This window comes from Bombina bombina, chromosome 2, assembly GCF_027579735.1.
Source record: "Bombina bombina isolate aBomBom1 chromosome 2, aBomBom1.pri, whole genome shotgun sequence".
In the NCBI taxonomy this organism is placed as follows: Eukaryota; Metazoa; Chordata; class Amphibia; order Anura; family Bombinatoridae; genus Bombina; species Bombina bombina.
Genome location: NC_069500.1, coordinates 801333301 through 801347168, shown reverse-complemented (window position 1 = coordinate 801347168; position 13868 = coordinate 801333301). Strand labels below are relative to the sequence as shown.

At 37.1% G+C, this 13868-nt stretch overlaps 1 protein-coding gene across 1 annotated transcript in view; it reads right to left on the bottom strand.

Moving 5' to 3' along the window:
* Positions 1 to 3257: 3257 nt before the first annotated feature.
* LOC128649627 (zinc finger protein 883) overlaps positions 3258 to 13868 on the bottom strand; it is a 93368-nt gene continuing 82757 nt past the window's right edge. Inside the window, exon 8 of the mRNA XM_053702994.1 lies at positions 3258 to 4830. Coding sequence (XP_053558969.1) covers positions 3950 to 4830 — 881 coding nt within the window. The 3' untranslated portion in view covers positions 3258 to 3949. The remainder of the gene's footprint in view (positions 4831 to 13868) is intronic.

The following is a 13868-nucleotide window of genomic DNA, read 5'->3' as shown; positions in this document are numbered from 1 at the left end:
GCGCAACACAAAATTAATTTTTTTGGCGCTAACAACAGCCGGAAATGACGCAACTCGCGTCATGGCAGACGCAACCTGGCGTCAACTAAGATGCCGGAAATGACGAATATGCATCACCGAACGTACCTTTGCGCCAAAAAAATCCAAGAATGACGCAACAAATATTAGCATTTTGCGGCCTCGTGTGCCTAATTTTGCCTGCGAAAATAAATGAAAACCGTCCATTTTGAAGAAAAAACTATACGACTAATAACAGAGAACCTATGAAAAGATTTCCCGTGAGGAAAACCATAGAATTCAATAGGTGATATTCCCTTCACATCCCTCTGACATTCACTGTACTGTGAAAAGGAAACGGGCTTCAAAATGCTGAGAAGCGCATATCACAGAAGAAAATCAAGCACAAACTTACCTCCCCACCTCCATAGGGAGGCAGAGTTTGTAAAACTGAATTGTGGGTGTGGTGAGAGGTGTATTTTTAGGCATTTTGAGGTCTGGGAAACTTTGTCCCTCCTGGTAGGATTGTATATCCCATACATCACTAGCTCATGGACTCTTGCCAATTACATTAAAGAAATTGTGTTGATAAAAAATTTCGTAGTAGTGATTTTCCTGCATATATTTGGAACAAGCATAATTTACTATCACTTTAAGTTTGAAAATTGTGGATTGTCCAGTCCTAAAACTGAAAGAGCACATGGCACGCTTCTCAAACCTAACCATGTCACATACAAATCCCTAATTTGCAGTTTATCTTATCTTTTCTGCTGGTCTAAACATTGGATATTTTGTTAACACAATGAGAGGGGCTTGCCCTGTGTTCTAAAGACTCAAATTTAAATAAGAAAAGTGGTGAGTGAAGTTTGACAATTGCACCAAACAAGAGGGTCAATCACAATTCTTTAGGAAAACGTATCTAATGATTTTCAACAGAAAACCACATTACATTTTATATGGATTTTTGAAGATAAATAATTTTGCTAAGTACTGTATTGTGATCAAAACAAAGATGCTAATATGTTCTCATAACATTCAGAGTCTGCTGATAGTTAAATGTATTATGAATAGCTGCAGGAAATATTTTTTTATTTATAAGGTGTTTACTGTCCCTTTAAGCTCTTGCTATGAAGAGACCAGTATTACAGAGGGGAAAAATAATTTGTCTTGAATAGGAGGATAAAAACTCTGCGCAACTGTTCATTCATAAAATAAAAATAAATACATATAAATCCTACACTTAAAATGACTTTCTTCTACAAGAACAATAATGTGAAAAAGTGTTCTTTGCTGGGAAATATGGAGAACAGAGCAAAATGGCAATTAGGCTAACATCTGATGATAGCTGTGACACAAAGTATTTAAAGAGAAAGTATACTAAAATATTTATTAATTTCAATATAAGCTTATATGTATGGGATATTCTAGTTTAAAATCGCATGCTCAGTTAGAGCATGCAATTTTCACACTATCAATATGCCAACTATTGATAATGTCCCTTTAATGAATTATTACTTCCATTTGTTTTAGTTTTATTGTGTATTTTCATTCTGAGGACCAGTGAAAATATATTTACAGCATTTAACCTCTTTACAATGACTCCAATGTACATATGCGTTTTAACAACTTTGTTGGGGGTAAAATGGCCACTCGGGAGCCTCAGAGAACCGCTATACTCTAGGAAAACCGGCAAGCTAATCCGCAGCGGCAGCTGCACGACCAAGCTAATGATCAGCTGTGTTCAGTTAAGCAGCTGCAGTGCTTGCGGACTTGAACAGTGGGGGTTAAAAAACAGAGTTGGAGATTTTATAGTGCAAAAGCTAAATGCTGACAAACTAGAGTATGTAATATTTGCACTAAAATATCCCTTTAATTAATGCTTCCATTTTTTTTTTTATTGTGTATTTTCATTCTGAGGGCCAGTGAAACTTTACAACATCTCCCTATAACCCCTTTACAAGGACACCAATGTACATATTTCCATGAGTAATAGATAATATTTATCTATTTTTTTATTTTTATTTTTTTAAAAGGCATTCACCAACCCTTAAAATGTAATAATAGATTAGTACATTTATATTTAATGAGAAGATAAAGGAACCAGGGTTAATGTTTTTAAAAATGGTAATCATTTTATAAAATTTGGACCATTCAACAACAGTTTTATCTGATACTTAGCACCTAGCCAGTCATTAATATTTTCTTCAGCTAAGGAAGAAGTTTACATTAAAATATACATAAACTAAATAAAAAATATTGTTAGTTTATCATTATGTACTTTTTTTCCAACTCCAACATATTTTTTTAATGATTCCCCTGCTGCCCAATTCCCCCCCAAAATAATTTAGCTTAAAAAATCTTCTGTATCAATACATTATTTTTAGGCCGGCTTTTCCAACTCAACTTTTCCTTATTTATTTATTTAGTAACATCATGTATTATTGCCCAGCATATAGTTTAAAAAAAGAAAAGAGATAAGAAAAAGTGATAGTGGAAAGGTATGCTACTCAAACCAAAGTACATGTGCATATTGTACAATCAAGGATCTGCAATTTCACATAGCATATCCATGGAAAAGCAGCAGTCAAATTTTTTTTATATACAATACTCTGCATAAAAAGATTAATTGTCTCAGCAGGAATATGTATAACTTGTTCTAAAAACTAAAATTTGTTTAATAATTTCTTCTATTAAAATGGAATAAAAACAGAATAAAGTAAAACAAATGTCTTGAACAGGATACAAAACAAAAAAATATGTAGAAATTAAAGGGGCATGAAAGCCGAAAATGTTCTTTCATGATTCAGATAGAAAATACAATTTTAAAAAACTTTCTAATTTACTTCTTTTATCTAATTTGTTTCATTCTCTTGGTAACATTTGCCGAAGGAGCAACAATGCACTACTGGTTTGTAACTGAACACATGGGTAAGCCAATAACAAACTGTATATATATATATATATGCAGCTACCAATCAGCAGCTAGAACCTAGGTTCTTTGCTGGTCCTGAACTTACCTAGATAAACCTTTCAGCAAAGGATAACAAGAGAAATAAGCAAATGAAATAATAGAAGTAAATTGGAAAGCTGTTTAAAACTGTATTCTCTATCTGAATCATGAAAGTAAAATTTTGGGTTTCATGTCCCTTTAAGGAAGCAAAGGAGAGTACATTGGTAAACTATCCCCCAATAAGAGGTGCACAATTATGTGCTAAAATGTTATCCAGGTACATCATGGTAGAATTATTTGCACAGCACAGCAAGATTACTGAAATTAAAAGCCAATAAAGTAATTAACAATGAATACTGATTTTGGTACGTTACCCATATGTTAAATCACTTGAACATGATATAGCATATGTGTAAAAAAGCTATCAATTATGACATGAACACCTCAATGTAAAAATGGAAGATATTTTACCTCAAAATGTCTTCAGCTCACCAGAGTAAGTGCTCTTGTGAGCAGTTATTCTTCAGCTACTGTCATCTGCATAATGAAAAAAAAATAGCCAATCAGCATTTATCAGATCTGAGTTCACACTCTGCTTTATTGTGATCTCAATAAATCCCAAGATTAAATAGTAGATTTCCTTACACTGAGGAGGAAAATAAAGTGACTGTGCCTGCACATGTAAGATGCACCCTCCCTTGCAAGTCCCGGGGTAAGCATCCTGATTGGTTTCTTAAAGTCCCTTTACAGCGGGATGAGGAAATTTTGAGGTAAAATGTTTTCCTTTTTTACATAAAGATGTTCATGTAAAATTTTCTAGTCAGCTTTTTATAAATATGCTGCACCACTTTCATGATTCAGTAATTGGGTAACATGTCCCTTTAATGTTTATAAAGAGCTTTGATCTTAGATCAATAAATACATGTTTCACTGAAGATAATTGGATAAGACTGTTTTTACGTAAGAACTGCTAAAAAATATTTCATAATTTGTCTATTTAATTTAATCTGTAGGAATGTGGATGCGAAGATGTTCCAACAAAGTAGCCCCATCACTAAACACTTCGCCACAGCTTGCACATGCATATGGTTTCTCGTCTGCATGGATTCTATTGTGTCTTACAAGACTTGATTTGTCCTTAAACCTTTTCCCACATTCACTGCAAGTAAAGGGTCTCTCTTCAGTATGAACTCGCTGATGTCTAACAAGAGCAGAACTGCCTGTGAAACCTTTTCCACACTCTACACAAACATAGGGCCTTTCCTCTGTGTGGATTTTCTGGTGCTTGATGAGAAGAGAGTTATGACTAAAGCTTTTGCCGCAATCTGAGCATGTAAAAAGCTTCTCTACAGTATGCACTCTCCAATGCACAACCAGACTGGAGCTCTGAGTAAATCTCTTCCCACATTCAGTGCATTTATAAGGTCTCTCCCCTGTATGGACTCTTTGATGGGTGACCAGATTTGAGCTGCTACTAAAGCATTTTCCGCATATTTCACAAGCGTAGGGTTTTTCGTTGGTGTGAACTCTGAGGTGTGTACGGAGCTGTGAACTGCAAGTAAAGCTTTTTCCACATCCTGGACAGTGCCAGGACTTTTCTCCAGCATGGACCTTTTTGTGCTTGACAAGGTTCGAACTTCCACTAAAACATTTTCCACATTCATTACAGCTGTAAGGTCTTTCACCTGTGTGAATTCTCTGGTGAGTTACCAGGTGGGAATTTTGACTAAAACTTTTTCCACAATCTGTACACATAAAAGGTTTAACCTCTGAGTGGACCCTAAGGTGTCGAGCCAAACTAGAACTCTGGGTAAATTTTTTTCCACATATAGTGCATTCATATGGTCTCTCCCCTGTGTGTGTTCTCTGATGAACTATAAAATCTGGCTTCCTATAAAACATTTTACCACAGTCCATGCACATGTACTTAGCTGTCATTTTCTTGCAGATTTCTGTGGTCTTTGTGTCCTCTAAAAATCCGTCAAACAAATTCTGTGTTTCTAAGAGTTCACTGTCCGCGTTATCTGTAGCTGGAAGATCATCTGACTTGGAAGGAGATTTGTCAGCTGAGTCAGAACCCTCAAAGGAATTTCTGTCAGAGTTTGTTTGTTCATTGCTGGCTTCTGAAGGAACACTTAAGTTGTCTTCCTCGCTGTTTTCTTCCGTTTTTGAAAATGGATCTGTTAAAGTGCTTTCCATTTTCACTCATAGAAACCTGTAGGTAAGAAATACAATGTTATATTGATATATTTCTCACAAAATTGTGAGACATTTATTCTGTTGATCTTATATAAAAAAAATTAAGCACAATATTGTACAATATATTTATAATATCCCTGGGTCCATATCTAAATACATATACACACATATATAGCAGCGCTTAACAAATAGGTTCAAAATCTAAGAGCCAACCCAAAAAAAATCTAGTAACCAGGTGTTTTTTCAATCTCCAAAAATAAATAAAAAGTGAAAAATAAACAAAGTAAACATACTCAATAAAAAAATAGAAAACAAAAAAAGTCAACAATCAGGGTAATTAAACCATTCAATAAAAATATATTGGGCTAGATTACAAGTGGAGCCCATTTGCGGGCACGCAATAAATACATTACAAGTGGCTGGTTATTGCTACTGTGAGCTCGCTGTAGCAATTGTTTTTTATAAAATTAACCAGAGATCATGGGGCCTAGTTATCAACGTGTCTACTTACCTGCCTTCGCCGGCCCAATACGCCCGCCTAAGCTCGCCTACCATCGCTGCCGCGGACCTGCAAAATTTCGCCTAAGTTATCAAAAAATCTGTCAAAAAGCCACGCACCAAGTACGGGGCGATGAGCAGCGGACTGTGAAAGTTATCACTCATCCGATATCGCTGCTCTTCGTCTTTTTGACAGCTTTATTGCTAGCCTGTCACTAAGCACTCACACTAAACTACACTGTTCTACCCCCTATACCAGCGCCCCCCACAACTAAATAAAGTTATTAACCCCTAAACCGCCGCTCCCGGACACCGCCGCAACTATAATAAAATGTATTAACCCCTAAAACGCCGCTCCCGGATACCTATTTAATAACTATTCTAACTAGCTAAAATAAATACAAAGTTACCTGTAAAATAAATATAAATCCTAAAATAGCTACAATGTAATTATTAATTACATTGTAGCTATCTTAGGGTTTATTTTAAAGGTAAGTATTTAGTTTTAAATAGGAATAATTTATTTAATGATAGTGTAGTGTTAGGTGTAATTGTAACTTAGGTTAGTTTTTATTTTACAGGTAATTTTCTCTTTATTTTAACTAGGTAGGTATTAAATAGTTAATAACTATTTAATAGCTATTGTACCTAGTTAAAATAAATTGAAAGTTGCCTGTAAAATAAATATAAATCCTAAGATAGCTACAATATAATTATTATTTATATTGTAGCTATATTAGGGTTTATTTTAAAGGTAAGTATTTAGTTTTAAATAGGATTAATTTAGTTAATAAGAGAAATATTTTTAGATTTATTTAATTAATATTTAAGTTAGGGGGGTGTTAGACTTAGGTTTAGGGGTTAATAATTTTATCACAGTGGCGGCGGTGTAGGGGGGGCAGGATAGGGGTTAATAGGTATAATGTAGGTGGCGGCGGGGTCCGGGAGCGGCGGTTTAGGGGTTAACATATTTATTATAGCTTGCGGTGGGCTCCAGGAGCGGCGGTTTAGGGGGTAAACACTTTTTCTTTCATATAATTAGCAAGAGTCCATGAGCTAGTGACGTATGGGATATACATTCCTACCAGGAGGGGCAAAGTATCCCAAACCTCAAAATGCCTATAAATACACCCCTCACCACACCCACAAATCAGTTTTACAAACTTTGCCTCCTATGGAGGTGGTGAAGTAAGTTTGTGCTAGATTCTACGTTGATATGCGCTCCGCAGCAGGTTGGAGCCCGGTTTTTCCTCTCAGCGTGCAGTGAATGTCAGAGGGATGTGAGGAGAGTATTGCCTATTTGAATTCAATTATCTCCTTCTACGGGGTCTATTTCATAGGTTCTCTGTTATCGGTCGTAGAGATTCATCTCTTACCTCCCTTTTCAGATCGACGATATACTCTTATTTATATACCATTACCTCTGCTGATTTTCGTTTCAGTACTGGTTTGGCTTTCTACAACATGTAGATGAGTGTCCTGGGGTAAGTAAATCTTATTTTCTGTGACACTCTAAGCTATGGTTGGGCACTTTTTTATAAAGTTCTAAATATATGTATTCAAACATTTATTTGCCTTGACTCAGGATGTTCAACATTCCTTATTTCAGACAGTCAGTTTCATATTTGGGATAATGCATATGAATAAATCAATTTTTTTCTTACCTTAAAAATTTGACTTTTTCCCTGTGGGCTGTTAGGCTCGCGGGGGCTGAAAATGCTTCATTTTATTGCGTCATTCTTGGCGCGGACTTTTATGGCGCAAATTTTTTTTGGTTTCCGGCGTCATACGTGTCGCCGGAAGTTGCGTCATTTTTTACGTTCTTTTGCGCCAAAAGTGTCGGCGTTCCGGATGTGGCGTCATTTTTGGCGCCAAAAGCATTTAGGCGCCAAATAATGTGGGCATCATTTTTGCCGCTAAAAAAATATGGGCGTCACTATTGTCTCTACATTATTTAAGTCTCATTTTTTATTGCTTCTGGTTGCTAGAAGCTTGTTTACTGGCATTTTTTTCCCATTCCTGAAACTGTCATTTAAGAAATTTGATCAATTTTGCTTGCTATGTTGTTTTTTCTATTACATATTGCAAGATGTCCCACGTTGAAACTGAGTCAGAGGATACTTCTGGAAAATCGCTGCCTGGGGCTGGAGCTACCAAAGCTAAGTGTATCTACTGTAAACTTATGGTATCTGTTCCTTCAGCTGTTGTTTGTACTGTTTTGTCATGACAAACTTGTTAATGCAGATAATATTTCCATTAGTACTGTTACATTACCTGTTGCTGTTCTGTCAACATCTAATACTCAGAGTGTTCCTGATAACATAAGAGATTTTGTTTCTAAATCCATTAAGAAGGCTATGTCTGTTATTCCTCCTTCTAGTAAACGTAAAAAGTCTTTTAAAACTTCTCATTTTTCAGATGAATTTTTAAATGAACATCATCATTCTGATTCTGATAATGGTTCTTCTGGTTCAGAGGATTCTGTCTCAGAGGTTGATGCTGATAAATCTTCATATTTATTTAAAATGAAATTTATTCGTTCTTTACTTAAGAAGTCCTAATGGCATTAGAAATTGAGGATTCTGGTCCTCTTGATACTAAATCTAAACGTTTAGATAAGGTTTTTAAATCTCCTGTAGTTATTCCAGAAGTTTTTCCTGTCCCTAGTGCTATTTCTGAAGTAATTTCCAAGGAATGGAATAATTTGGGTAATTCATTTACTCCTTCTAACCGTTTTAAGCAATTATATCCTGTGCCATCTGACAGATTAGAGTTTTGGGACAAAATCCCTAAAGTTGATGGGGCTGTCTCTACTCTTGTTAAGCGTACTACTATTCCTACGGCAGATGGTACTTCCTTAAGGATCCTTTAGATAGGAAAATTGAATCCTTTCTAAAAAAAGCTTACTTGTGTTCAGGTAATCTTCTTAGACCTGCTATATCTTTAGCGGATGTTGCTGCAGCTTCATCTTTTGGTTAGAAGCTTTAGCGCAACAAGTAACAGATCATAATTCTCATAGCATTTTTTCTTCAACATGCTAATAATTTTATTTGTAATGCCATCTTTGATATCATTAGAGTTGATGTCAGGTATATGTCTCTAGCTATTTTAGCTAGAAGAGCTTTATGGCTTAAGACTTGGAATGCTGTTATGTCTTCTAAGTCTACTCTGCTTTCCCTTTCTTTCCAGGGTAATAATTGTTTTCGTTCCTTTTGTCACAACAAGGAACAAAAACCTGATCCTTCATCCTCAGGAGCGGTATCAGTTTGGAAACCATCTCCAGTCTGGAATAAATCCAAGCCTTTTAGAAAATCAAAGCCAGCTCCTAAGTCCACATGAAGGTGCGGCCCTCATTCCAGCTCAGCTGGTAAGGGGCAGATTACGTTTTTTCTAAGAAATTTGGATCAATTCCGTTCACAATCTTTGGATTCAGAACATTGTTTCAGAAGGGTACAGAATTGGCTTCAAGATAAGGCCTCCTGCACAGAGATTTTTTCTTTCCCGTGTCCCAGTAAACCCAGCGAAGGCTCAAGCATTTCTGAAATGTGTTTCAGATCTAGAGTTGACTGGAGTAATTTTGCCAGTTCCAGTTCTGGAACAGGGACTGGGGTTTTATTCAAATCTCTTCTTTGTACCAAAGAAGGAAAATTCCTTCAGACCAGTTCTGGATCTAAAAATATTGAATCGTTATGTAAGGATACCAACATTCAAAATGGTAACTGTAAGGACTATCCTGCCTTTTGTTTAACAGGGGCATTATATGTCTACTATAGATTTACAGGATGCATATCTGCATATTCCGATTCATCCAGATCACTATCAGTTTCTGAGATTCTCTTTCATAGACAAGCATTACCAGTTTGTGGCTCTGCCGTTTGGCCTAGCTACAGCTCCAAGAATTTTTACGAAGGTTCTTGGTGCCCTTCTGTCTGTAATCAGAGAAAAGGGTATTGTGGTATTCCTTATTTGGATGATATCTTGGTACTTGCTCAGTCTTCACATTTAGCAGAATCTCATTTGAATCGACTTGTGTTGTTTCTTCAACATCATGGTTGGAGGATCAATTGACCAAAAAGTTCATTGATTCCTCAGACTTAGGTAACCTTTTTAGGTTTTCAGATAGATTCAGTATCCATGACTCTATCTTTGATAGACATGAGACGTCTAAAGTTGATATCAGCTTGTCGAAACCTTCAGTCACAATCTTTCCCTTCGGTAGCCTTATGCATGGAAATTCTAGGTCTTATGACTGCGGCATCGGACGCGATCCCCTTTGCTCGTTTTTCACATGCGGCCTCTTCAGCTCTATATGCTGAACCAGTGGTGCAGGGATTACACAAAGATATCTCAATTAATATCTTTAAAACAGATTGTACGACACTCTCTGACGTGGTGGACAGATCACCATCGTTTAGTTCAGGGGGCTTCTTTTGTTCTTCCGACCTGTACTGTAATTTCAACAGATGCAAGTCCTACAGGTTGGGGAGCTGTGTGGGGGTCTCTGACAGCACAAGGGGTTTGGGAATCTCAGGAGGTGAGATTACCGATCAATATTTTGGAACTCCGTGCAATTTTCAGAGCTCTTCAGTCTTGGCCTCTTCTAAAGAGAGAATCGTTCATTTGTTTTCAGACAGACAATGTCACAACTGTGGCATACATCAATCATCAAGGAGGGACTCACAGTCCTCTGGCTATGAAAGAAGTATCTTGAATTCTGGTATGGGCGGAATCCAGCTCCTGTCTAGTTTCTGCGGTTCATATCCCAGGTATAGACAATTGGGAAGCGGATTATCTCAGTCGCCACACGTTTCATCCGGGCGAATGGTCTCTTCTCCCAGAGGTATTTCTTCAGATTGTTCAAATATGGGGTCTTCCAGAAATAGATCTGATGGCTTCTCATCTAAACAAGAAACTTCCCAGGTATCTGTCCAGATCCAGGGATCCACCAGCGGAAGCAGTGGATGCGTTGTCACTTCCTTGGAAGTATCATCCTGCCTATATCTTTCCGCCTCTAGTTCTTCTTCCAAGAGTAATCTCCAAGATTCTGAAGGAATGCTCATTTGTTCTGCTGGTGGCTCCAGCATGGCCTCTCAGGTTTTTGGTATGCGGATCCTGTCCGGATGGCCTCTTGCCAACCGTGGACTCTTCCATTAAGACCAGACCTTCTGTCACAAGGTCCTTTTTTTCCATCAGGATCTCAAATCCTTAAATTTAAAGGTATGGAGATTGAACGCTTGATTTTTAGTCAAAGAGGTTTCTCTGACTCTGTGATTAATACTATGTTACAGGCTGGTAAATTTGTATCTAGGGAGATATATTATAGAGTCTGGAAGACATATTTCTTGGTGTCTTTCTCATCATTTTTCCTGGCATTCTTTTAGAATTCCGAGAATTTTACAGTTTCTTCAGGATGGTTTGGATAAAGGTTTGTCTGCAAGTTCCTTGAAAAGACAAATCTCTGCTCTTTCTGTTCTTTTTCACAGAAAGATTGTTAATCTTCCTGATATTCATTGTTTTGTACAAGCTTTGGTTCGTATAAAACCTGTCATTAAGTCAATTTCTCCTCCTTGGAGTTTGAATTTGGTTCTGGGGGCTCTTCAAGCTCCTCCGTTTGAACCTATGCATTCTTTGGACATTAAATTACTTTCTTGAAAAGTTTTGTTCCTTTTGGCCATATCTTCTGCCAGAAGAGTTTCTGAATTATCTGCTCTTTCTTGTGAGTCTCCTTTTCTGATTTTTCATCAGGATAAGGCGGTGTTGCGAACTTCTTTTAAATTTTTACCTAAGGTTGTGAATTCTAGCAACATTAGTAGAGAAATTGTGGTTCCTTCATTATGTCCTAATCCTAAGAATTCTAAGGAGAAATCATTGCTTTCTTTGGATGTAGTTAGAGCTTTGAAATATTATGTTGAAGCTACTAAGAATTTCCGAAAGACTTCTAGTCTATTTGTTATCTTTCCCGTTTCTAGGAAAGGTCAGAAGGCTTCTGCCTTTTCTTTGGCATCTTGGTTGAAATCTTTAATTCATCATGCTTATGTCGAGTCGGGTAAAACTCCGCCTCAAAGGATTACAGCTCATTCTACTAGGTCAGTTTCTACTTCCTGGGCGTTTAGGAATGAAGCTTCGGTTCTTCAGATTTGCAAAGCAGCAACTTGGTCTTCTTTGCATACTTTTACTAAATTCTACCATTTTGATGTGTTTTCTTCTTCTGAAGCAGTTTTTGGTAGAAAAGTACTTCAGGCAGCTGTTTCAGTTTGATTCTTCTGCTTATAATTTCAGTTTTTTTCATTATAAGTTTTAAACTTTGGGTGTGGATTATTTTCAGTGGAATTGGCTGTCTTTATTTTATCCCTCCCTCTCTAGTGACTCTTGCGTGGAAGATCCACATCTTGGGTAGTCATTATCCCATACGTCACTAGCTCATGGACTCTTGCTAATTACATGAAAGAAAACATAATTTATGTAAGAACTTACCTGATAAATTCATTTCTTTCATATTAGCAAGAGTCCATGAGGCCCACCCTTTTTTGTGGTGGTTATGATTTTTTTGTATAAAGCACAATTATTCCAATTCCTTATATTTATGCTTCGCACTTTTTTCTTATCACCCCACTTCTTGGCTATTCGTTAAACTGATTTGTGGGTGTGGTGAGGGGTGTATTTATAGGCATTTTGAGGTTTGGGAAACTTTGCCCCTCCTGGTAGGAATGTATATCCCATACGTCACTAGCTCATGGACTCTTGCTAATATGAAAGAAATTAATTTATCAGGTAAGTTCTTACATAAATTATGTTATTTAGTTGCGGCGGTGTAGGGGGGACAGATTATGGCTGTTTAGACTCGGGGTACATGTTAGGGTGTTAGGTGTAGACATCTCCCATAGGAATCAATGGGATGTCTGGCAGCAGCGAACATGAACTTTCGCTATGGTCAGACTCCCATTGATTCCTATGGGATATGCCGCCTCCAGGGCGGCGGTTTGAAAACCAGGTACGCTGGGCCGGAAAAGTGCCGAGCGTACCTGCTAATTTTTGGATAACTAGCAAAAGTAGTCAGATTATTCCGAACTTGTGTGCGGAACATCTGTAGTGACGTAAGCATCGATCTGTGTCAGACTGAGTCCGGCGGATCGAAGCTTACGTCACAAAATTCTACTTTTGCCGGTGTCTAGGGCTTGATAACTAAGGCGAATCAGCCTCGCCACAAATACGCTGCGGAATTCCAGCGTATTTGAGGTTAACGGCTTGATAACTAGGGGCCCATATCTCTAGTTAATTTTATAAATATGCCCCCAAAATACAGTGTAGTGTATTTAAAAAAAAAAAAAAAAAAAATTGTAGCATTTTTATTTTTTAATAAAATAACTGCACTAGGCAGTATTTTGGGGGTGAAAGTCGGCGGCTGTGGGATGTTAGAAAAAAAATGGCGCTGAAAAGTGCCTTTATATTGGGGTCTATGGGAACTGTGTGTTCCCAGTAAATATATATGCTTATATACATATATATCTATGTGTTAATGTGTGTATATACACATATTAACACATAAGAATATGTTTATTTTGCAGGTAAAGTCTGATATTGGGTAATCCTAGCATTGCCCTGGTAATGTAAACCTCATTCCCCAAGGTTCACTTGGAGTGGATGCCAGAGTATCGGTGGGTCAAAAATAAATAGTGAAGACGGGGGAATTACAGTACCTCAGGCTTAACCCACAGCCGCTTGGGTAATCCTAGCAGCACCCGGGTAATTTCTGACTTTACCCGTAACATATATATTCATATACATTTATACTTAATATTGCTGCGTTACTTAACCACTTCGCTTTGCGCTTAACTTGTAATACCAGCATTAGCATGCCCTGGTATTACTCAGTGGAGCACTAACATCGATTGCGCAAAAGCGATATTTAGTGCTCTACTTGTAATCTGGCCCATAGAGTGTAGTGTAAAATACTGACAAAAGTCAGCAGAATATTATTGCATAACAAACACAAGCTACTAAATACTATATACACCATACAAGACAACCAAACGAAGTCTGGAAATGATCATACCATAAACTGTAACTGTGGTATAGTAATTATAGCCCACAGACAAACACAAACCTAAGATTTGGAATTATAAAAGGTTACACATATACAGCATCTCTTCAAAATATGTTACTAAAGGAAAAAATAATAAATGTAGGTGAAGACTCACCATATAGAAACATCAATAGCAAGGGT